The following is a 25,996-nucleotide window of genomic DNA, read 5'->3' on the forward strand; positions in this document are numbered from 1 at the left end:
CATCACTGAGAATGGTTTTGGATGACCAGTGGGGATGCTGCTGCTGAATGCAATATAAAATAACCGGATGTTCTGCAGCTTTGTGGAACTTTGAGTTCTGATCTGCGTGTTAGTTTGACTGGATCAGGCTCACAGCTATGAATAAAAGAAGTCCCACAAGGGCAGCCTATATTTTCCACATAAAGGTCAGGACTACCGACTCCTCTATAGATTGGATTCAGCCATTAAGCTTCATATCATATTTCTGACACGCTGTCCCCACGAATTGCTGACCGGACAAAGCTGAAACCACACCAGGATTTGGTGAATCCTGCTGACAGGGCGGTATCTGCACCACATGTCCACTACCTATCAAGGCATGACTGCATTGATTGCCAACGTGAATATGCCACTCACCATGCAAATGAGGCATTTGTAACGGTCCCCTCGGGAGAGCTGTCTCTCCAACTCCCGGATACGCGCCTTTAATGCTTCAAACGTTGTCACCGTTGACTCTTCTGTGATCCTGGGATTGAGAAAAACAAAAAAGACTTTTATGGCAAACATTCATTATTATAAAGTAAGAAAAATCCCATACAGGGAACTGAGGCAACACAACAACAAATGTGAGATATTTATGTAGATATTTGTACATTTATGTATTCATTAAAGATCTGTGCACATTTTTCCATGTTGTATACATTTACAGTAATCTCCCCGGCTCCTTTTAGCTGGGTGCAACACGCGGCACTTTTCAGTAACCACCCGGCTGTTTTCAGGTTGGGTCACAATACAGAGGCTGCAATCCACCTAAAATTTCATCCCACACAGCCTAAGGGTTGAACTCTGAATTTAGATCTAAAATCTGCACTTTATTTCCTAAAGAATCGGTCACCTCAATGCATTTCAAGCCACATCCCACCTGTATATGGGAGCTTTATCACTAAGATGAGGACTCCCCTAAAATATTACAATGTTGTGTTCTCAGTTCCATCATTATACAAAGATGTAAATCTGTAAATACCAATGCTGGAAGAACTAAATAAAACCCTAAAATAAACCTTTAAATTACTGAAATATGGTCCCACAATATCCTTTGTATTACTCATAAGAGGGATGAGGAGCGGAATAAACTATGAATGCCGGGTAACGCCAAATTACGCAGATCTCTCATTATTAAGACTGACCACAACTGGCCTTCCACCATGGAGATGAATACAACTCAGGGGATGACATACACACAAGATACACACAGGATGAATGGGTCAAACAATTTACATGCGATCAGATCCATCGTTTCTGTATTTCTCTGTTTTGTACATTTCTCTCAATGGGTAAACGACATTTCCTATGTAGAGAATTAGAAGCACATGGGGACGGTGCAGAATGATTTATATGGACGCAGGGGGGATAAAGTTTAGAGCCGGTCTGATACAAAAGCAATCAATAGCCGGACTGCAGATCAGGGCGCTAGTTAGCTGGAAAATTAGCGCATCACTCGCTGTGCCACGCTGCGGGGAGCCTGGACGAATCAATGGCAAAGGTATTGATTTAGTTATTATCACTTCATAGGCTCCCAGACATTGTTAAATATACATTTATTAACAAGAGAAGGGAGCTGGCGAGGAAAGATTCCTCAGATCAGGGCCCTTCATCTGCCGCTAATCAAAAGCTCTGTGGAGACCCCGGGAAAAGCAAATGTCTCGCACGCTCTCTACCACTTACCCCCCGCTGCCTGCAAACTAGGCTAAAATCCCCAGTCTGTCGTCTCTTATTAGAACATACAGGATAAACTGGGGGAGAAGCCCTGCTGGGAACAGGTTGGTTTTACTGGATACACATGGCAGGAGGCTGCTTAACCCTGCTACTGCCAGGAGACATAACGATAGGAGAAGTCTCACAAACCTGGGACTTATGTCCAGAAACTATTTCACTTAAAAATGATGTATGGACACCGTATGGGGGGAACAGAACAATGGTGGGGGGCCCCAGAAGAATGCCCCCCAAGGCTGGGAGCTGTGGAAAAATGCCCCCCCAATACTGAAAGCTGTGTAATATTTCCCCCCCAATCCTGGGGGCCTTGAAATAATGCCCCACCGATACTGGGGGCCGTGGAATAATGACCCACCCATACTGGGAGCCATGAAATAATGCCCCACCGATACTGGGGGCCGTGAAAAAATGCCCCACCGATACTGGGGGCCGTGAAAAAATGCCCCACCTGGGAACCAAGGAATAATGCCCCACCGATATTGGGAACCAAGGAATAATGCCCCACTGATATTGGGAACCAAGGAATAATGCCCCACCGATATTGGGAACCAAGGAATAATGCCCCACTGATACTGGAAGCCTTGGTATAATTCCCCCCTGAACAATACTCCACAAACATTTGGGGTTTCCAAAAACGAATTGTAATTTGTAGTGTAAATGAATTCTCAATTAACACGAGACAAGAAATATTAATGAAGAGATTCTAGGTTGGCGATATTTGCCCCCTACTCACCCAGATTAAATGAAAAGAGAATGCCTGATTATGTGTCCGACCCCAATAAATACCACTACCCCCCCATCCGCCCCCAACTTGCTCTCATTTGTCTTAAGTTTACCCACAGACACTTTTTTTTTCTGCTGCAAATTAAATTGAGCAATCTCGGTGCCGTCCCCAAGGACTGTTCCTAGCTGTTCTGTTAATTAAATTATCTCTGAATTTGCAGAGTAGAATCTTAATTGACTCTAGATTGTGCTTCCTAAACAAAATACTTCAGAGATCATACAAGTGCCTAACAAAACACCAAGAGGGTATAACCGCGGGCCACGGCGATGTCACAACACCCGAGCCATGATCGCTTACCCCCAGCCGGGTATTTATTATAAATGTGTCAGTACTTTGTATAATGGGAGCCGCCTGACTCATTCCATGTTGGATCCTAATAGTAACTGTGACCAAGTTATATTTATTATTAAATTCACTCCATACATCCCAAATATAACTGTACAGAAATACAGCTTTTCTAAGCCCCCTAACAAAGTCCCAGCCAACCAGTCCTCTAACGTGGTGACAGAATTCATTTTCAGGTCCCCCCCCACCTGTTTATTTTCATCTGGTGATCCTTCCCGTAACATACTTCCTGTCCTGGGGTGACAACGCTTGCTCACTGTGCTGCATCCATGGAGCAATATTGTCTCCCTGCATAAAAGTATGTTAGAAATACAGAATAGTGTGATGTAAGTAAATGATTTGATTGGAATTGTGGTCCAGGCAGTATTTTTTGTTCTGCTTTACATTTCTACTCTAATATATATTCTACTTAAAGAGTTTAGTTGTTTTTAACATTTTCTTATAGATGTTTTAGTGCAGCTAATGAAACCTACAAATAAATGTTCCTTTCTTTATTGCCTTCATTGCTTTTCTGCCTTATACTACCTTACCTTGTAGGGCTTCATTTACTAGAACAAAAATACAAGATATTTGAACATTAAACACGAATATCAGTCAAAAACAAAAAACACCCCCCTCCCATGCAGAATTCATCATCTTTTGCTGAAATTCTCTCCATGTGTGATTTGCCCTGTGTTGTGTCCTGGCCACTAGGGGCGCTATGCTATCAAAATAAAATAAAACTACCAAAGATTCTGAAAATCCTTCCACCGATGCACTGAATTATTTGAAGCAGAGCAGCTAGGTAGCATGTAATGAGGTATATGTTCCTGCTGCAAGTATAGAGGGTAGAGTTCACCTACCAGCCCTTTTATTATCCCCGAACCTCCCTAGAAATGAATGTGAATAGAGATTCTGGTGTTAGGTTTGGCCAAAGCCTGAACTTTCAACACTACAGAAAACGGCTCCCTTCTAATTCCAATAATTACTGGCATCCCCCAAACTTCCTCCAGCTCTGCGAGGGATGCTGACAGGCCTGGCAAGGGATGCTGGAATATTAGGTAGCTAAATAAGAAGGAGATACAAAGACGCTTCACATGGAGCCCAAGCAATCTGCTGGAAAATCCACGAAACTTCCAGCAAAGCCCACGCATGGCCGCTGTTCAAAGGTGCAAAGGTGAAATGTGCACGGCCCTTAATTGACGCCTTCACTGAGGATAAAGCAAGAGGTGTACATTGACCTGCAGGGAAATTTATATACTAAATATAAGATACTAGCAGGACGGCCGCCTACAGACTGCAGGCAGCCATAATGGAATATTGAAGCAACAGGCTTTAACCTCCTGTCCAGATTTATAAAAAATGTTTTTCATGAAAATGTATTTTACAGTATAATAGTATGAGTATAAAGTTTGAAAAACAAAATCATGTCAAAATAATAAATTAAATACATTTAAAAAAATACATTTAGTAATAAACTTTGACATGATTTTGTGTTTCAAACTTTATTATACTCATACTATTATATTATACTGTGAAATAAATTTTCAGTAAAGACAATGTACTGCTTTTGGACATATAAATCCAATGTATTGCATTCAATACAGGTAATTTGTATTGAATGCAATACAAAATAATTTAAAATTCCCGCTGCACCCCTAGCGGCGGCTGCACATGCCGACGTCACCAGGACCTCCCGGGGAATGTCAGCGCACTCGCCGGGGGGCAGGTCAAGGAAGAGGACGCAGCCAGAGGATGGCAGGACACTGGAGACTGCCAATGAGACCTGGTAAGTGTTTGTTTTTTACTTTTTTAACTTCGAGTGTGACTCACAGTTACCACTTTCAGCTTGATTTTTTTACCCCGAGTCACACTTGGGGTTACCGCTGGGGAGGTTAAAAACATCAACCAGAGAATCCAAAACCTCTTCCAATACCTTGTTAGTAAAGTTCATATGTGGCCTTGAGGTTTTTTATTTTTATCAGTTGTTCCCCTATGGTCAGCAGGCGGTGGCATATGACTGAGAAAATGGCGAATGCCATCATCACCACTATCCCCTGTGGATTCCCTTCAAATGAGATGACACTAGGACACACAGGCCACTTACAGAGGTGTCAGGATTCTGTGCCTGCTGGTTCCTAAAAGGCCTCCAGGGATCCAAAGGCTGCAAGGTCATAGCACCTGATTACCCCGTCAACCGGGACTTTGTCTCCAATTTGTGCTCCTGCTCACCCTTTTGCCCAAAGCTTCCAAGTGGCGACTTCCTCACTCATAACCTCCTCACACGCACGGCTCTAAGGCTTTTCTAAAGCAGCCCCGACTCTCTGGAATGGTCTCCTCTCCCTTTTCAGCTTGCTGCTACTTTCTGCTCATTTATAGGAGCCCTCAAAACCCAACGCTTCCCCCTCACCTACCCGTCTTCTTCTGTCTCCTAAACCCTCACTACTCCCCCACGATTCCATATCTCCCTCCTATTGTGTGATACTTCCCCCACCTCCTAGATTGTAAGCTCCTCGGGTCAGGGCCCTCTCCTCCTATTGTGTGATACTTCCCCCACCTCCTAGATTGTAAGCTCCTCGGGGCAGGGTCCTCTTCTCCTGTGTCACTGTCTGTATCTGTATCATTTGTAACCCCTATTTAATGTACAGCGCTGCAAAATATGTTGGCGCTATATAAATACTGTTCATTAAAAATATTAATTATGCAGGCCCGATCAACTATTGTCACCATCACAAACCTGATGAAAAACCAAGTGAATTTGGAGTATGGGGACTAATAAAATGCACCATACCTGGGCAGCACGCGCTGGGTCCCAGGTCCGAATCTCGGCCAGGACACTATCTGCATGGAGTTTGCCGTTCTCCCTGTGTTTGTGTTGGTTTCCTCCCACATTCCAGAAACATCCAGTTAAGTCAGTTGGCTTCCCCCCTTAGACTGTATTAATGTCATATGACTATGGTAGGGATATCGGATTGTGAGCTCCTTTGAGGGACAGCTAGTCACATGACTAGGGACTTTGTACAGCGCTGCAGAATATGTTGGCAGTGTTGACTGTGTAATAATAATACCTGTAAAATCTTGGGCAGCATGACTGTCACTTATCCTTTAAGGTAGGTGAGGAACGGTCTGTGAGGTTCATGACAAGTAAATTCCTAATTTAATCCTTTATTAGTGGAATTGAATGGAAGAATTGGATTGGTTGCTATACACACACACAAGGGTTTCCTGGCAGATGTCTGTATTGCAGATTTATTCTTTACACTTCACCTTTACTATGCTGTCCCCTGGAAAGTCAATTACCTGAAATGACTGAATTAGGAAGTACGCTGGCAGCTGGCTCTACCAATATGGCCGCCATGTCTGCTGGAATCAAACAAAGATGCCAGTGCTGTGTGAGGGAATCAGTTCCTCACCTGTGACAACAGGCAGGAGTGTTCGGCTTGGCTTGCTTGATTTGGCTGCCAAAAATTAACATGAATGCAGACAATTAGCTGTGTACACAAACCTCCCGAATTCAACCATTTCTATACACGGGAGAGGGGACTTGGCATTGCTTCCACACAACGGTCCGCTCTTGTCGGCCATATTGGGCCCAGTAAGGCTGCAGTAGTCAGTACAAGAGAAAATGTAGAATGATAAAAGAATAAAGTTGATCATCAATCATTGCTAAATCCAATACTTGAAAAAGGGGAAGTATAAAAACAATGGCCATGTAATGTATTGATTGTTAGCACCTGCCAATCATGCTCAGGAGAATGCCAATATGCAGGAGTGCCATTCCTGGAACGTAGCACATTAATGCATTCCCAATGACCTGAACTTACCTGTAGCTGAAATAACTTTTGGATGGACAGGCTCTTGAATAAACAGTTTAATCAATGACAAGGTAACCATGTACAACGGATCACTGTGTGACAGAAAAACTTTCTCTGTGCATCTGCTGAGAAGGGATATTGGCAGCCCCTAACAGAGGTGCAAGGACAAAAAATCTATTTTCCACTGTAAATTATTCAGCAATGTGAATGTAAAAACGAATGACTCCTCAGCCTGCTCTGCGAGGGATTTGGCTCACATGAACACTCATAAGCGTAGGCCTCTAGAGCATACAAAACACAATTTGCTCAAGTCACCACAGAGCAAGGGATACAATTATAATCAGTAATTTTGTATGGTGCACCAACACCGCGCTCATCCCACACGGCCGTGACTGAATCCCGCTAACTCTTTTCTCCCTTCCGCCTGATTAATGATCTTGTCCCAGTGATTGATGAGCCACCCCAGCAGATTAGAGTCTCCTGTTCCACCCACCTTCCCCAGCAGCCGCCCTCCCCGCTCCTAGAGGTCCGAGCGCAGCAGGGCTGGAAATATTGGAGAATTATTAAATAAACATTCATACGTCACGTCTCTTCCTATAGCACTCGGCACTCTCACAGCCGCTGCTGTCCTGTTTGCTTTCATGCTGACACCAAACAGCTGGAGTGATTCATGGAGAGGTTGGCACAGGCACCGCATGTCATACATCATGCCGGGCAGCCGGCTCCCTGCCCTGACGGAGATAAACTCATCGACCACAAGCAGCTGGAATGAATTTATGACAACACAAAATTGAGGAAAACAAATGGGAGGTGACCTGCCGGGCGAGTCACCCCGTGCACATCCCTTGGCCTGCAATCTAGTTTGGTGGCAAAAAGCAAAAATTGAACAGTGACACGGAGAATTAAGATTCTGCCCCGTAACCTCAGAGAAGAACTCTGCGGAAGAAGAGAAAGAATGTTTCCATGGATAAAATCTACAAATTGTGAAACCTCATACAGTTTAAAAGAGAACTCTGGTTCATTCTTCTATAAGGGGCAAAGCAGGTCTTCAAATATACCCAAATATTGCCCTAGTTTTAGTATATAATTATCCAAAAACATCCACAATGTTCTGAAGATTGTACAGGTAAACAAATGTGAATTCTTGCTACACCTTCCCATGTCAAAGTTAAGCAAGAATGAATGAAGTTATAAAAAGGTATTAAGCTCTTCTGTGCAGTGCAAGCATTTTGGTGCCGTGATCAGTTCGATAAAGGGAAGGGGGCAGGAAAAGACAAATTTTCTGGGTGTCAGATTCTTATATGCCTGACTTGTGCAATGGAATGGAAGATATTGTTAACTTGATCACTACAATTTTAAAATAATTTACTTCATTAGAGTGACTCAGAAAATAAATAGGTTCTGGATGCATCAGCAACATAAATTGCCCCTACAATAAACCTGCAGTAAAGGGCTGACAAGAGGGACCCCTGGTCCCTGGCAGCAGCTGCGACTCATGACAAAGGGGTCAATGCTGACCCGCTGCTGTAGATAATCAGGCTCATTAGCTGCGTGTGGCCCCCGGTCAAAGAATGCATAATGACTGGGAGTAGATTTTCACAATGAGGCGATCGCTCAACAAGAGAGAAGATGCCGTGACATAGGTGATGAAACAAAGCTTACTAAACACATTTGTTTTGGTAAATGGTAATTGTGTGGCTAAATGTGAAACAATAACGGTGGGATTTTAAGAGAATGCGTGGCCCCGTGATATGAAAAATGAAGGTGCTCAGGGCCTAGCCTAGGAACTCAATGCCTCTGCCGGCATCACAAGGAAACAAGAAAAATGAAACCAATTTAGCTCCAGATTAAGAAACAGAAACTGGAGATGAATCAATTTAGCCTGCCGGGCCAGGTCGCCATATATCACGGCTCAGCTCCGGAGTAGTTAGCAGGCAGATGGGTGCCCAGCCCTCCCTCACTCAGACCTCAGCCTAGTTATCAATTCATTTAACAGATACACTCACACACACATCCACCTGGGGCAGAATGTCCGGGCAGGCTCAGGCTGGAACTATTTATTACTGGGAAATCCAGTCTTCCTAAGATAGTAATAAGACTGTCCCATGAGAAGGACGACTGATGACTCCGGAATGTGGAGGGGACATTACATCGGCAGTGATGAATGAGCTCCATGCCATCTATCACTAGATATCAACAACTAAACTACAACTAGCCGTGTCTGCACATGGATCTCCGCAAAGGATAAACGGGAAGTGAAATCATTTTGGTGGTGTCATGTCAGAGGCTGAAATCTGGAACATCAATAACATTTCTGTGCCATTTATGTCCAAATTACATTAAATAAGCTTTGGTTATCCTCTTAATCCAAATTGTCTGACCAAAGGAGAATATCTGCAAATCAAACTACAGACATTGAAAAGAAAACTCCATAAATAAAGAAACATAAACCATATTGAAAATGTGTACAAAACATGATGGATCCACCTGAAATCAGATTAAACAAAGCATTTATTGTGATCTTCATGGAAGTATTAAAAGAGGAGCTGAATTGTCATTATTTTAGGGTTTACTCTTACTTGATGATTTTAACCCTCACACGTTCACATTGTGTGTTTTATTTCATTACATAATCAAGATTGCAGATTCAGATCTCAAGTCATTGCAAGATCTGCTTCCCCAATCTGTTAAGGAAAAATGTCAAAGTCTATTGATCCTAATCAGACAGACAAGACTGCCCGAACTTTCACAAAGAGAAAATATAAGAAGAAAAATAAAGCACAATCACTGTGCGGCCTCTTAGCTCCTGATATCAGGTATCTCAGCAGTGGCTGCAAGACATGTTGGTAGAATAAGGGGGCTGGGGTGATTAACAAACTGAACAGACAAAGTAAAAGTGTCTGTATTTTAAGGCTTTACATATTTCTGCAGCATTTACCTTTACTTACCTGTAAAATAAGGAATTCTAAATAAAAAGGCAACACAAGTTTTGCAACAATTATTCACCCTGTATAGAGCAGAGCTCCTCAGGGGCGGTACTAATACAGGGGTGCACAGCACGACTACTCACTTTTCTATGTCGCTGTTCTTGCATGTTTTCTGCACAGCCTCCTGTTTACTGCTCTCCCCATTACTCGTTGATGGCATTTCTGGAATAAGATAGTGAGACAAATATTACATCTGCCCTCCAGCCCTTCAGTCATGCACAGTTGTCTTGGCATTAGATACAGCAGAGGGTCAGATGAACCTCCACCTCATTTCCTGGCTGAAGGACATCCAGCATAATCCATGTCCTTCCTCCTCAGCTTGACTGTCTCTGGTCTGCCCTTTTCTCTAACTGGATTTTATTTCAATCAATCAAGCTCAGATTTTCGTTTATGTGTTACCTAGGAAGGTCTGCATGCAAATACAGCCTGACAAGGTATGTTCACTTCACCAGACCGATATCCACACATTAAGGTATTTTGGTATCTGAACAACTTCTCCCAATACCCAGCCCACTGCTTGCATGACGAATTTTCAAGAGGAGTACCAAGGCAGGGCATTGTGATTTTCAGGAAGCTATGTAAAACACCCTGCCAGCAATAATCTACCTGCACTGCATACAGAGACACAGGGACCACAATGAAGACATTACTAAATCTAAAAAGTAAGGTTTGTGAAAACAGAAACTTTTTATTTAAAAATGTCATTAGCATGTTGATGAGTGAACAGGGAGGGGCTGGGGAAGTACAAAATTACATCAAATTTCAGCTTTAACCTACTAATAGAATAAAGGCTGAAGCTGCTGACCTCCCCCAATGGAAATACTAACTGGCTGTCAAGCTAATCAAAAGGCTTCAAAACTTTCTGGAATCACTGTGCATATCAGCAACTGTAACTGTGCACCGACCTTCAAATCTACAAGATTTCCAAATTATTTACTTAAAATTACAGACAGGCAGGCAAATAGTAATCTCAAGGGGTTGTCAGCAATGGCTGTCTGCTTTCATACATATTCCTATGACTACCCACATTTTATGTTGCTGCCATCACCACGTGTCTCCAGCAGAACTGTAATTTTAATATTGGAACCCCCTAAGCACATTTACAATTTTTACCAGGAACCATCAATCTGAATGGCACACAAGTACACCAACTTAGAATTGAGGTTTCTACGCACAAAACTATTTACCTGAAAGCATTTTGTATTGCCAAGAAACAACTCCTTTAATTATATCTGAATGTCTGAACATACTTGTGAGAGAAGTCTACATAATATATATTACTTGGATGGAGGAGACACTTACCATCACTTGCCCACTTTGAGAACTCAGTTGTTACCCTGGTGCTGGGCGTACCCCCACTGCAAAAATAAATAATACTATTATTAGATAACAACAAATCAATTACTACTTGGAGAGAGACAATGGGATTCTTTACTTTGTAAAACAATATACATTGCTTATCCAGGGTCACAGATTTGAAATGATCATTCTCACCAGAGGGTAACTTTCACCCCCAATGAGACAGATTTTCCCTAAGATTTCAGAATGAGTGTTCAGATTTACTGGCCTGTGCAAGGTATTTTGTAAGGTAGTAATGTTTAATCACATTGCTTTAAAGAACATATAAAAAGCTTAAAAGTTTCAACAATTACCATCTACCCAAGAAACGGAAAAGAAAGGAGCTGACTGGACTATGTGAAGGAGCACAGGCTGTATGATTGAGGCCCGTACATATAGAAGCCTTTACAAGAATCCCTTGTTCTGCTGACCTCCCCGAACATACCAGGCCTTTCATTACATGTTAAGAAGATCTGATTGGCTCTTCTTCCCGCAGCTTCATATCGGTGAATTAGAATGGACTTCTATTGCAGCTATCGCTTGCCTGCACCCCTCTAAGTGTTGAAAAACTACAAGATCCAGTACACAAGACAAGCTAACAATATGTCAGCAGATAAAATGTGTATAATCCTAATATACTGCAGGGTGGTTTAGACCGCTGTGAAGAAGACTAGCCATCTAATTGCAGACCTACAAATACCATCAGCCATACAATGCTTACTTTAACACTGCTCCTCGAAGTGCCTCTCGCTCTCTGGCTTCTCCAGGCTCCTCTCCGGTACATGGGATAACGTCTGCTTCCGTATACCTAATAGACACATGGCTAAGGAAAACAAACAAGGACTTAGGGGGCAAAAAACATTTAAAATAAACGTAAACCCCAACAATACTCTTCTCTTACTTGTTCTCGTTTGTTCTGTTAAATATATCACCGGAAGTGTTTATTGAGTCCAACAATCAGAGCTGCCCTGTGTACTCTCAATGAAACAACCCTACAAGTGAATTATTCCCTATGCTGTACACAGAAAGGCAATGGGAGTTGTTGAGTAGTTTAGCAATAGACAATTGGCAGGGATGACACAATTTGCCCAAGTGATCAAATGTAAATGCCCATGTCTCCTATATGGAACCAAGAGTGCAGTAGTTTATATCTCTCCACCCTAAACAAATTACCTTCTGAGGTTCTGATGGATGGTACTAAGGAAGCATTACACAAATTGTGTATGTGGTGACAGGATCACAAGAGGAAAAAGAAGGGAAAAGCCTGAAAAATGTAAAACAAAAGCAAAAAATTAGGGTGGGATAAAAATCTTGCTTTGAGTTAAAATCTAAGTTTTGTGCCCCCCTTACCCTTGTATGTCTGGTTAAAGAGGTTCTTTAAAGCTCCAGGGTAATCAGTTATAGAATATATCTGGGCCCCCAGAGGAAAAAAAAAAAAACCTTTCATGGGAGCTTGGCCCCCAGAATGGCAGACGGCGACCTTGCAACAGAGCAACATGCTATGACATAGCTCAGAGGATGTATTTTGGCAAGGCGCAGCAGGGCAGCAGGTGGTGCAGTAAATATGGCTGCTGTTTAAACACTGGCTGTGGAGAGAATCAGCAGCAGAACTGTTTGCATATGGAAGATCAGACACAGGACACAGGGTAGACAGGAGGAGGATGTCACCCCCCCTGGAATAACAGAATGATAAAAAAGGATACTGTGATTTGCCGTATTCCAGTGTGTCATCGCCATCAACATCCAAGTCGGCATCGCTGTCATGCGTTTCTTTACTGCTGCACATGATAAAACCAGAACCTGAGGAAAGAAAAGAAATAAAAACACATTACCAGCATTAGCAGTGTATTATATGCATCTTGCATACACTAGGCAAAATTCAACTTCGCAACTAAACAATTCACACTAAAATTCCCTTATCAGATCAAACTTTGTTCAGGTTGCTAGAAAACAGTTTGTGATTTCAGTGTATAAATATCGGAACTATTTTAGGATATAAAAGAGCCACTCAGAGCAAGAACCAGGATAAAGAAGAAAACAATTATCCATTCGACTTCAATGCAAAGACAGTTCTTTTTAGCGTTACAAATCTCAGTGTTACAACCTGTCCCCAAAAGCTGACAATCAGAAATGAACGATGGAACATTGGAAATGAACGATGGAACATGGTACATGATAGCGGTAATGGATTGTAGAGTTTCGGGAAGGCAGATGTACCAGATGATGAATAATATAAAGGTAGTAGGACAGGATACAGAGAAATTTTTAGCAAATAAAACAAGCGCTGCAATCCAGAAAAAAGAAGCAACAAATTGATGTGACGTTTCATAACAAATCATCACCCAGATGATTATTACAGTGATTAACATTCTATTAAAAGCTTTCGTATGCTCAGGTGATGGCTATTCCCAGAAATCAAGGTGAAGGAGCCTATCCACAATGCTTTCTGCCAGTGATACACATTTGGTGACAGTTTTAAAGTGTCCCTGCGGAGGATGACCCCTGCCTTCCTGCTGTCGCCTCTGTGCGTGCGCCAGTGAAAACGCTGAGCAGCTGTTCAAATATTTGACGTCTGAAAGCGCTCGACTCTGGACACGAAGCCAATTGTAGCCAGTGTTTTTCTGCTGCTTTGAAGGATAGCAGACATGGAGGGTGACACTCTGCGCCCTGTGTCCCACCCTGTCACCTCCATTCCCTGCTACGGAGGAGTCTCATCAAGGCTGCCAAAGAGTGTGGAAACAGTCTGAACCTTGCAAGAGCTCTGAAATAAAATGTGTGATGAGGAGAACACACAAGAAAAGAGAACATGTTTGACTGGGATCATAAACTCACATAGAAATCTAAAATTAGGACAGCCGATATTCTTCATATGGATTATACCAGTCATATGCACATAAACTGACGTTATTGCATATACAGAAAATGATATACAGAGCTGCAAGCTGGAAACAATGAAGAGAATAGCCATCTTCTCAGAAGCCCATCAGCAAAGATGACGCCTCAGTGTTCAAGCCCGGGTGGTTATTGAAAAGTGCTGGGTGGTGCGCCCAGCTAAAATGGGCCGGGGAGAACGATAAGCCTTTCCCAGATGCAGCAATAGGCCCTGGACCTGCCAAATCTGCAGGGTGAAATGTTTCAATATTGATTTTGATAGCAGCTCACCTCCCACCAAGGAGTTTAATTACTCTTGAAGAAACCTTGCATTAAATTAAAAAAAATCCTGGAGGAAAACCAATTCAAAAGTTAAAAGTGGGGCCAATACAATGCTAAATAGTGGATTCAAAACAAAAATACTTGAAAAATACTGATGGCCCTGTTAACTTTAGGTTTAAAAATCAATTTCTGCTGAGACTTTCTAGAATGGAGTAGAAAAGGCTAATCCCAAAATACATGCTAAAAACAAAACACTTTACCCATAACAAACACAACTACAAACTGAACAAAAATACTTTTCTTTTATGATTGCCTTGCATGTTGTAGGTCACCTGCAGAGGGGAAAAAAACTTCAATTCCAATTAAATTATTTAAAAATCAAAAGGGGAAAAAACCAACACTGTTTTAGCTTTGATAGGAAAGGGGTGACTAATATAGATTGATCAAAAAACAGAGTTGCTGTAAAAACACAAAGTTGCAGCTCTTCACTACCCGTCGCTGCTCGGCAGGTGAGCAGACAAGTAATTCCCGTGTCCGTAGTGAGTGGCACCTCTATAAACCTCCTGTCACTTTGCAGACAAACTTCTCCCATCAATCAGAAGCCCCCTTTCAGGATCATTTACACTACGGCCCTGTGACTGCCGCTCTGACACTGCGGGATTGCTGCAGCCCGTCCACAAATCAACAAACTACTTTGTAGGACAGCAGAGAAAACGCCGGAGCCTTTATTACAACATTGTGCACAATTCAATCACTGATATTTACTTAAATTCTGCGGGGGGAAACATGTTTGGTGGTTTACAAACCTTATCTGACTCGGGAGCAAGAAACTACAAAGAAATAAAGGTTTGATGTAAAAGCGAAGGTAACTTGCTGCTTTCCAGAACTTAAAGGTCCACCAGAACCGGAACAAACACAAGAAGAGCGGAAAGCCTAGCACTGCTGTTTGTTACTTGACTCTAAATCTAAGGGAATTATTCTAACCCTAACTGTATTTTGTATATGTGCAAAGACGGCTTATAGTCCGGTAATGGTGCATAGATTTTCATGTTATTCATGAGGTTATGAGTGAGGAAGTCAGTAGTAGGTCATAGCTCATTACAAAGCACTGTCTATAAAATAAGCCATCCATGTGATGTTACATGACAGCGCTGTGTAATATGTTGGCGCTATATAAATCCTGTTTATTAATAATAATAATAATGAGCAATGACACACTGCTCCCCCAAGACCACCAACGAGATGGCTGAACAGAGCAAACCTCCAATACACTCAGATGTTCTATACAAATCTGGGTGCGAGACATCAATACTAAATATTGTATGTGTGTTGTGTATACAATTAAAAGAACAAAAACCATCAAATGTAACTGAATGTAAAGCAGACCTACAAAGGAATAGATCCGGGTAAAGTTCTCTAGAATCCCTGACCTTACTGAGAGATAAAAGAGGTCAGGAAAAGTAGAATAGTTACAGATTGTGGAAGAGCCAAAAAAAGATCCATTCATAAAATTATATAAATGGACAGGAAAAGGAGAAGTGAAAATCATATAAAGTAGCAGTTTGGTTTAGAATTAAACTTAGCATTAGAAATTAGTGTGGCAGTCAATGTATAGACTACCATTCCTCTAGTATCCTGTTCAGGCAATAAGAGTTTTTAAGTAAAAGGCAGCACACGGTGGCTCAGTGGTTAGTACTCTGGCCTTTGCAGCGCTGGGTGCCAGGTTAGAATCTCGGCCAGGGCTCAATCTGCATGGAGTTTGCAGGATTTTCTGGTGTCCGTGTGGGTTTCCTGTGGGTACTCCTGCCACAAAAACATGCAGTCTGTGGTAATGACATATGACTATAGTAGGGACATTAGATTGTGAGCTCCTTTGAGGGACAGCTGGTGACATGACTATGGACTTTGTACAGCGCTGTGTAATATGTTGGCGCTATATAAATATTTGTAATAATAAAGTTCGGGAAAACATTATTGGTGGACCTAACCAAGCTGGCTGACCTGGCATTGGAATTTGGAGGGATAGCACGGATTGTTAGGTTTCTGGGACTGCAGTTTCATACCAGTGACAGCCAATATTGGTGCTTAGGCATATTTTTCCTAAACCTCTATAATGTTAGGATGACTTTTGTTACCACGAGAACTATTATTGTTCATTTATTCACAGGTACCCAACAATAAAACATGAACATTTGTGAATTATGCTGAGCGATTGTCAGGTCTTTAGAGGGCGATTACGGTGCAAGATGCAGAGCCGTCTCCCACCTGCAGGCAGGCTGCCAGTTAAGTTAGCAGGCAGGAAGAGAGAATAAGCTCTACCTAAAGCAGTGGCTTTATTTTCTCGAGCACTCCACATTTCTGGAGAAATAACTAGTGCTGACAGGAAAGGGATCAGAGCAGTTTAACAACTCAGGCAATCAAACCGGAGCATTAAAGCGGGAGGGGAAATGTCCAGGCACCTAAGGACTCAGCATTTGCCTGGAGAACAGCTGGAAATCATACACCAGATCCCAGAACAAGCCCAGAGCACACAGCGGGCCCCTGTGCCGACTTCTAATTAATGACACACCGAAAGGCTTTCTGCTTTTACAGGGCTGAAGTGAAAATATGCAAGTGTTGAAATGCTAGATTTCATTAAGGAAGGCAGGGGGGGTACAACTCTTTAACCCCAAACTAGATTTTTATGACCCTGCCAGCAAAATGAAATTCAACGTTAATTTAATCAATTAATCAGCATATTGATTCACAAAGCAGGGCTGGAAACGAGCCACATGCAGCAGATCTGCACACACCTGCAGTCTGCTGTACTGCCAGAACGTGTAACAAGTAACAGATATTCTGATACTGCTAACAACATCTGAGAACAGCAGAAATGAGGTATAATAAGGATAAAATACTAATACACCCACAGAGTAGGAATGGGTTCTGTGTTCTATTTGGAGGAAAGGTTCTTAATGCTGCTGTAGGTACAATGGGTCCTCATAATATTGCATTTTCATTCAGTAATGTTCATTTTGCCATTAGATTAAACAAAGTAGAATCTTTTCATTTTTTGTATCATGTGAAACTATGTACTGTTTAGTTTTCCATGCCGGAGTGCTAGCTGCACATGTGGATCTGCAGTGCAAGGATCCCCCTGCTTATGTATTATTTTGTGGATCTGCGTTTCCAATACAGCTTATTTATAAACATTACACCATCAGAATAGTGAAACCGACTAACAAAGCAGATCCCAGTGTGCAGCAAAGCTTAGTACGTGTTGGAAAAGATAATCTGCAGGGCCTGTCCCCTTGTCCTGAGCTTTATTTTATTGCACATTGCTTCCACAGAACGGGTCCTTGTAAAATATTGACTTAAATAAAGAATAGAATAAGGGACAGTCTGTATGAAAGTGATATTTTAGTTTTTGGGAGATTCTGTTGTGTTAAGCTACACTATTATGTATGTTGGAGAATCTGGCGGTAACATCTTTGCACACCTGCCTTGCCCAATATTGGGGAATCTTTATCTTCAAGATTTAATATTTTACTGATTTAACAGAATAGAAAAAGAAGATGAAACAGAATCAAAATGAATGGTGAATTATGGTGGTAAGTTCTCAGCTTAAATCTCCAGAAGTTATAAAAAGCCAGCAGAGGACCAAGGTAAAAATAATACATAAATAGTTTATGTGCTGTTCTTTTATAGGTTTCCTTTTCTTCATCCAAACACTTCTTGAGTATTAAAAATGTACTTTTCACATTTGGCAAAGTACAATATAATGTAATACATATGTACTGCATTCAATACCCCCTCTGAAAGTCTTTCTACATACGGGATGGCAAGCAGCTCAAGAAGAGCAGCAACTCTTCATTAGGTTTTGACTGTGAGCCCAAAACCTCTTTCTTTTCCTCTTTCTACTTGAATGTTCAATTTAGACTAAAGAGGTGGCTCAACTTTTACTGCAAAATTCTAGTAAGACACCTCCTTTTTTATTACCCTTTCGACTGTCATTTTCCTTCAATATTAAACCTAGCAGCAAAGCAGCATTAGCAGCAAATGATGTTGTAGTGAGGCAAAACTACCTTTCATAATGAACAGGAATAACGGCTCCTACAATACAATGCCTACAACTTGACTTTTGTTACATATTTATCAAAAGGATGCTGTTTACAGCTGTAACAGAATTTCGAATTGTCATGGAGGACAAAAGAGAAATATACCTGCAGGGGAACTATTTCTACAGATAAAAATAGAAAGGGGTAAGAAGGCAGAACATGTCTTTGTTACAGCGGGTTCTGCAGAGAGATGTGCTGTCTGGGTAATTTAGAAGCCAGGTTGGTAATCGGGTTTATTTAGTCATTGGCTTCCCCGGTTGGCAGTGCAGGAGGGAGAGAGGCTTTCCATTAGAGCGGGCAGTCCTTGGGGAAATTCTCTCCCTCGCAGCTCATGTTACGCTCCCGTCATTGCTGGCAGCTTTTATACACATTTCCAGCTCTTTAATTAAAAGTCACAGAGCTGCACGGCCAATCAGCTTGCGCAGAGGAGAATAACAACCTGCCAGAGTTATTTAGAAAGGGGAACAGGCAAAAAAACGTTGAGAAGTGATTACCAGAGAGAGAGGCTGCACATCGCTGCAATTAACTGACACCAAACCACCAGCCCCCAGCTTATCAGCAAAAATATTCATCTGATCGTTATGTTAATCCTAGGCAGATCTATTCTAGAAACAAATCTTACAATGGTCACCCATACCGACCAATCAGGTTTATTTTAGTTCTTGTACACAATGGAGAATAAAAGAAATGAATTGTCTCCTTTAGCTTGTTTAATAGGAGGTCAATGATGACCCTAAGGATCACAGGGGTACTGTGTGCCGATAGATATGCAGGACTAGAGGATCCTATGACACTAAAAATAATATTTCTGTAATGTCCGGTGGGATAACAAAGTGTAGTTTCTGCATGCAAAAGTACTGCAGCTTCATCAATGTCAGCCTATTATTTTATGATGGCCACCCACAAGCTTTAAAAACATTAGCTAACTGTAAAGTCCAATATATATATATTTTTTTTTTTTTTTTAAATAAAAGTAAACTTTTTAAAAAAGCTTATCAATCAGTGGTAATATTTGAAAAACTTTGCTTCCAAAGGGTTCCTCTTCTCCTCATGTGTCACTGTCTGTATCTGTCTGTCATTGGCAACCACTATTTTAATGTACAGTGCTGCGTAATATGTTGGCCCTTCATAAATCCTGTTTATTGTTATTATTTAAAAGCACATTACTTCTCCACTGATCCACAGCAGCCAACTGGCCCAACTTTGTAAACTGGTAAAAATCCCCTCCCCAGTTTGCTGGAAGCAATCCTCAAAACACTTGGTGACTTCCACTTTTAGTGCAAGATTCAGAATCCAAGATTCTGAAACAGTTATTGTGTATTTCTATTTAAAATCGAATTAGATTCAATAGGAAAAACTTTTATTAATTCTACTGTATTTTCTTCTTAGAGCCTACTCCTCTGGGACAAACTTTCCTTTGCTCACAGTGAAAATAGTAAGTAGATTTTCTAAATGGAAAGCAATTTCATGATCCACTTTCCTTGCTCTAAATTGCCATCTAGCCCGCAGCACAGCTGAAAGGTGATTGACTGACGGAACCTGGATGCAGCGGGCACACCGGAGTATCTGGGCGGCTCACGTCTGGCGGTGGAGGGCAGATTGGGTTTGACGTGAACTTCTCTGCAAAGGAAGCAACCTGAGGTGGATTTCTAGTGTCACGAAAGATTAGGCTGGCTGTCCTTTTACTTGTATAACCTGGAACAATTCTGCACAAAGGTTATATGGACTTGAATTCTGCTGACATACAAGTTAAACCAACACCTGGATATGGATGGCACATATCACCTTCTCCCATGCATCCTAAATTTAGAAGACACTGGTTCCCTCGTCTGTATCAGATATGGAGGGGTGCCATAGAAAGTACTCTCCACTTGCTCACATTCCCCATCTCACCTAGAATCCAATCGGACAGTTTCCTCAAGCTGGCGTTATCACTCCCTCTAACCACTCTTGGCAGGCAATCTAATTTTCCCTGAAAAGGTCACCGCCATTTTAACTGCCTTTCAATCACATTAAGCACGCTGCTGCCTGTGCTTAGAGGCATGTGCCTTTACTGCTCCTGGCTGAGGTGCGATCAATAGACTGACATACTGCTCACTTCACGCTCATGTCTCTTCTACACCGAGACGCATCCGACAACTACCAAATAATATTTATTGTGTCTGTCCCATCGCTGGACACGCACAGCAAAAGAAGGGACGTTACCTGAGTGTATATGAGATCTAACATATACTATTACCACTTAAAGTTTGTCACCTGAAGTCCAACATATAGGAACAGCTCAGTCCTAATGAGACAGAGGGGACCAGAGACAAAAAAACTGTTAAGTCTGTCTCAATCTTCAGTCACAGATGAAGAATTGTGCAGCCCTATAGAACGTATGGTTTCTTGTGTGTAATGTTGTGTGCATCGGTTAGAAAAAAGTCTAATAAAACGAGAAATAAAAATTATACCCATAACACATAGTAAACAAATACTTTACCATGCGAACAAACTGATCTGCCAGATATTACACTCACAGTGTTCTTTTGTTCCACTTAGATATAATATTTTCCCTACTCAAAAAGTTTCCTGTACTTAACTTGTCTATGCTCCACCACTTCTCTGCTATCAAAGCTGCCTCAAAATATCTGCTGCTTTTAGGTGCGGGGAGAGTATGTGACCACCCCCATCCCAGGATAATGTGCAGGGGCCTAGAGACTTATCAAGGAGGACTTAACTTTTTTTTTTAAACAGTGTTGTTGGTTGCAGTAAGATAATTCTGCTTTTTAAAGCTTCCCCAGCTTTTAGACCTTAGTCATCACGTACGTACACACGTTTAATAATTGTCGTTGGAAAGGTTCTTTCACAATCCTTTCCAAAGACAAAAGACTAAATGAATGAATGAGCGATATACATAAAGGAGCCTTTGGCTCTATGGAGGGGGAAGAACGATGGAGCAAGACCCCACTGCACGCTTTCCCCTTCACTTGTAGTCCAATCGTTCATCGATCCGCCAGGACAGGTTTATGAACAATCTCGGATGAGCACTGTACACACACCAGATTCTCATTCAATACCAGCCCTGAAGCTATTATCAGATGAAAATTATCTGATATGTGTACGTAGCCTACATCTAAATGTAAATGGTACTGCTGGGAAACAAAGAATATTACCATGGACACTTAATTGGAAAAATAAAAAAAATTGGCACTTTGAGGGTGAAAGTAACCATAGAGACGCATGGCACTACAGCACTGCGCACGCAGCTAAAGATGGGTTAAAAATCAGATTCTGAGTAAGAGCTCCAATGATATCATTGGCAGACTTGTTTTCTAAGTAGCCTGCGCCGGGCATCTATCTGTGCACTCCACACTGATCTCCGTGCTGTTCACGGCTCTACATTGTTCCGTTTTATGTGTGTTAAGCCGTTTAAGGGATGACAACTTTCCCTCTGAGCGCAGATAACAGTATTGGTTTTAGAATTACTTTACAGATTCTCTTTAGCAGAAAAATCAAATTCTCTACAAAGGCAACGCGACTTCAATAAGAACATTACACGGAATCCAATATAACACTGTAAAGTAGCATTTACAAACCTATCAGGTCTACAAATGCAAAGTATGAACACTGAATGCGATATCAACAGTCCTTTAATGGAAAAAAACATTTTTGATTTTACAGAAATTATCAATAAGGTGTAACAATTCAAAACTACTCGCAGCTTCTGCAAAGCAAAACACAGAGGTAAGATTGCTGTGTGCAAAAGATTTTGTACCCATTAATATTTGTGCATGTAACACATATGGTAAATCCAATTCTTACTTAGGGATACGTAGGGGCTGCCACTAGCACCTCCCACCCCCTCTGCAGAAAATAAATAAAAAAAATTCTTGTTAAAGGTAAGGGGTACAAATTATTAAAGGAAGGTAGTGATACAGCCAGGAACAGCAAAAAAAAAAGGGTTGCAATGGCAACCTCCATGTCTCGCTCCAAAACTGTTTCCTTTAAGGTCTCTCACATTAAATAATTTCACCAAAAAAAGATTGCACCCCCTTGGCAGTCATGGGTTAATCACAATCTTTTGTTAAAACCCTTCAGTAGGCACCTACATATCATAGAAGAAACCTGAAAACATTAAAACAACTGTAAATGGAACAAACATAGCTGTATGCCAAGACAAAGAAAATAGTGGAATAGAATAGTGAAACAGAGCTACTTAATAGGGCTTCTCAAAGTGGAGCAGCATTGAAGTGCAGAATGGTACCTACCACGGAAGCCACCTTCTAAAAGGGTTGTGGCTCGAATCCTCTTCTGCCCGCACCATTCGTATTCTTCAAACCTGTGACCGTTCTCGTTTTCAATGTCTACAGAGTCGTCTTCATTCATGCTCGACTCTCTCTACAATGAGAAAGAAGAGACAGCTAAGTGAAAAGGCTGCACATGTATAAACAGCAATAGAATTCAGTACTAGGATATAGAATGATCAGAAAATCTTAGAATTATGAGAATAGAAAAGCTACAGCTGGCAGGGTAGGGGCCAAGTTATGCACATTGTTAAAGTTTTATTGGAAGAACTGATTTTATTGGACTGCCAATGGAACCAAGAAAGAGTTAAACAGACATTAGAGAAGTCAGTAACAAGGTTAGCAGGAGCAGAGGAGTGCAGCAGAGATGGAAGTCTACAGAGGCCCAGAAATAGGCAGCAGAGCTGACAGTCTACAGGGGTCCAGTGTTAGGCAGCAGAGGTGATAGACAGGGAAGTGACAGAACACAGCGGGCGGCCACAATCACCTCCCAGTTCCTCTACCTTAGCCAGACACAGTTCCACATGTCTACTCATCTCCTCCTCCGATCCAGACAACGGCCGGCTGCAGAGTGGACATACCTGTCCCTCATCTTGCTTTCGCCGCTTCATCTTCCCAATCCGAGCTGATGGATGCAGAAAGGGAGAAAAGAAAAAAAACACATTGCATGTTAGCACCTCAATAATAACCTGGAGCCAATTACACAAACTATATTAAAGGAACACACAGCCAATCCTCAAGGAGTGAACAGAAGTCAGAGAATTGTAGGACAGACAGCTTTGTTTAGTAAACTTTGTCTTTCTATCCATCCAAAACTGATATAAATATTTCCACTAGGAGTTCATGAATGACATTTCTGTTTGTGAATTTCCAGAACACTCCATGGCTGTGTGAATTATAAGTGGTCCCCACCATCACTGCTAGACCTTATTTTATAATATGGAGAATAAAACAGTAAATGAAATGAGCAAATCTCTAAAGTTGATCATGAAAGTTAAAATATGATTGTACAAATTCTGTGCAGGTTCCTTTAAATTCACCAAAATGTGAGGCCAGCCTAAGCAACTTATTCAACAGAACCTCATCAGTGATTCTCTTGTACAACAATATTATTTGCTGCTTTAATATTGATTCATTTATCAGCTCTAAATTAGATTAGGGGCATATGGCCAATCACCATGACTTATTGTGGTCCCCCCTTACAGAGTATTGTTTTGCACTGTGTCTTGGTTGAGGTGGCCATCCTGGAAGAAGCAGGACTTTGCTTCCTAATGTCAGACTCCAGCAAGGAGAACAATAAGCACCACCAAATCTGAAGCTAAACTAGCAGTCAGGGGCAGCAGTGCCTTAGATTTCACACTGCAGATATACAGCTATGAGGCTGTAGGCAAAGATTTGCCCAGAAAATTTGTATGCCAGAAGTGCACTATTTTCAGGAAGCATTTCAGACCAAAAGGTTTATTTTTCAGGGTACTGTTTAGTCACAATCATTTCTTGATGTTCCCTATAACATAACTAATGTTCCCATATTAGGGTAATTTCATTTCCATGGAGAGCAGGCACATACCCAGGAAACAAGGAAGAAAAGGAAGGAAAGTCCAGCAGCTCCAATACAACTCCATCAAGAAGTTAGATCCTTTAGACAGAAAGGCCTTCCAGTCAATTCTTTATTATAAAGAGAAATTGCAAAAAAAGGGAGCAAAGCAGTTCCCATGCACAAAAACCAGAGCTCACTAAAAGCGAGTTTTCACAAAAAAAAAAAAAAAAAATCTCAAGATGGAAAAGTTCTTGAAGCCATGGAGATTTGTACAACCTCTTGGAAAGTCACTTTTCACATCCAATCAAAAGAAAAAAACGGGAACATGTTCCCAGGGGCGCGGGGTGACCGCACAGCCATTCTGCAAGGGGAATTGCTTAAAAGAACAGGCAAGTGAGACCGAGCTATGACTAATTAATAACGATGGGCGCAATCATTTCTAATTAGCTCACTAATCCCTCAGTCTTGATCTACTGTCGTCCTATCGGCCCGCGTTTCCCACCTTCCCCAACTAATCAAAAGTGAAGAAACGCGGAATGGTTATAGCACCGTTAAGGAAATGATAATGTAATTCAGCCGCAGCAAAAAGTGGAGACGGGGAAGAAAAAGTCTACTTAATATGATCTTTTGTTATTATTCAAACCTTATGCCTGCAGGTGAAAAGCTGAGCGCTCATAATGTGAACATTACGTTAAAAAAGGTCTTAACATCATTAAGCTCTGAACTTCAGGTGTTACAGCTGCTCCCTGTCTTTACTACAAGCCGAGAGAGGCAATTAGAACACGGACAAAAAGGTCAAGAGATTTTATCGGAGTGGCAGCTATGGATTATCCGATGCAATAAAACACATGTTTTCTACACAGACGATGGCAAATCCAGGAAGCAAAGTAGAAGTCAGACATGCACATGTGTACAACTGGTGATACAACATGAAAAGGGCACTCCGGAACCAACGACACCATGAAATATACCAGGAGAGGGGCTGCTCAGGAAATACAGATGCTGCTACAGAACAGGAAAGCCAGAACTGGCCAAATCCTGGGAAGTGGGTAACCCAAATCAAACTCCTGCCATACATTTTATTGTGATCAGAAAAATATTCCCTGGGGTATGCAACTCAAGAATATATACCTCACACCGTACCGGGAGAATACCGACAGACATATATATACCTCACACCATGCCAGGAGAATACCGACAGAAATATATACCTCACACGATACCGGGAGAATACCGACAGACATATATACCTCACACCATACCGGGAGAATACCAACAGACATATATACCTCACACCGTACCGGGAGAATACCAACAGAAATATCTACCTCACACCATACTGGGAGCATACCGACAGACATATATACCTCACACCATACCGGGAGAATACCGACAGAAATATATAGCTCACACCATACTGGGAGAATACCGACAGACATATATACCTCACACCGTACCGGGAGAATACCGACAGACATATATACCTCACACCGTACCGGGAGAATACCGACAGAAATATATACCTCACACCATACCGGGAGAATACCGACAGAAGAAATATACACCTCACACCATAAAGAGATCATACTGACTGCGATATATACCTCACACCGTATAGAGATCATACTGACTGCGATATATACCTCACACCATATAGAGATCATACTGATTGCACACCGTATATATTCCCAACTGTCTGTGAAGATTCTCCGTTATCCCGGGCTTTATATATAGCCCTATATAGAGTACATAGTGACTGTTATACATATTTTTTAGCCTGTACAGAGAATGAAACATCCCGAAGGTTCTTCTGATAACATTTGGGATCCTTTGCTGTGGCAGGAGAACGTGGCAAGGCAAGGCAAGGCTAGCAGAATCTGGGCCATTGGTTGGAGGTCACGCTGTAAGGTAGTTTATCCTTTA

At 41.7% G+C, this 25,996-nt stretch overlaps 1 protein-coding gene across 1 annotated transcript in view; it reads right to left on the reverse strand.

Moving 5' to 3' along the window:
* Positions 1–25,996, reverse strand: part of RNF220 (ring finger protein 220) — a 145,805-nt gene that overhangs the window by 6,401 nt on the left and 113,408 nt on the right. Inside the window, exons 6-12 of the mRNA XM_072420619.1 lie at positions 23,118–23,225; positions 22,501–22,630; positions 12,704–12,800; positions 11,722–11,808; positions 10,965–11,020; positions 9,746–9,824; positions 397–505 (exon numbers count right to left, since the gene is read on the reverse strand). Of these exons, the coding sequence (XP_072276720.1) occupies positions 397–505; positions 9,746–9,824; positions 10,965–11,020; positions 11,722–11,808; positions 12,704–12,800; positions 22,501–22,630; positions 23,118–23,225 (666 nt within the window). The remainder of the gene's footprint in view (positions 1–396; positions 506–9,745; positions 9,825–10,964; positions 11,021–11,721; positions 11,809–12,703; positions 12,801–22,500; positions 22,631–23,117; positions 23,226–25,996) is intronic.

Source organism: Pyxicephalus adspersus, chromosome 8 (assembly GCF_032062135.1).
Source record: "Pyxicephalus adspersus chromosome 8, UCB_Pads_2.0, whole genome shotgun sequence".
Classification (NCBI taxonomy): Eukaryota; Metazoa; Chordata; class Amphibia; order Anura; family Pyxicephalidae; genus Pyxicephalus; species Pyxicephalus adspersus.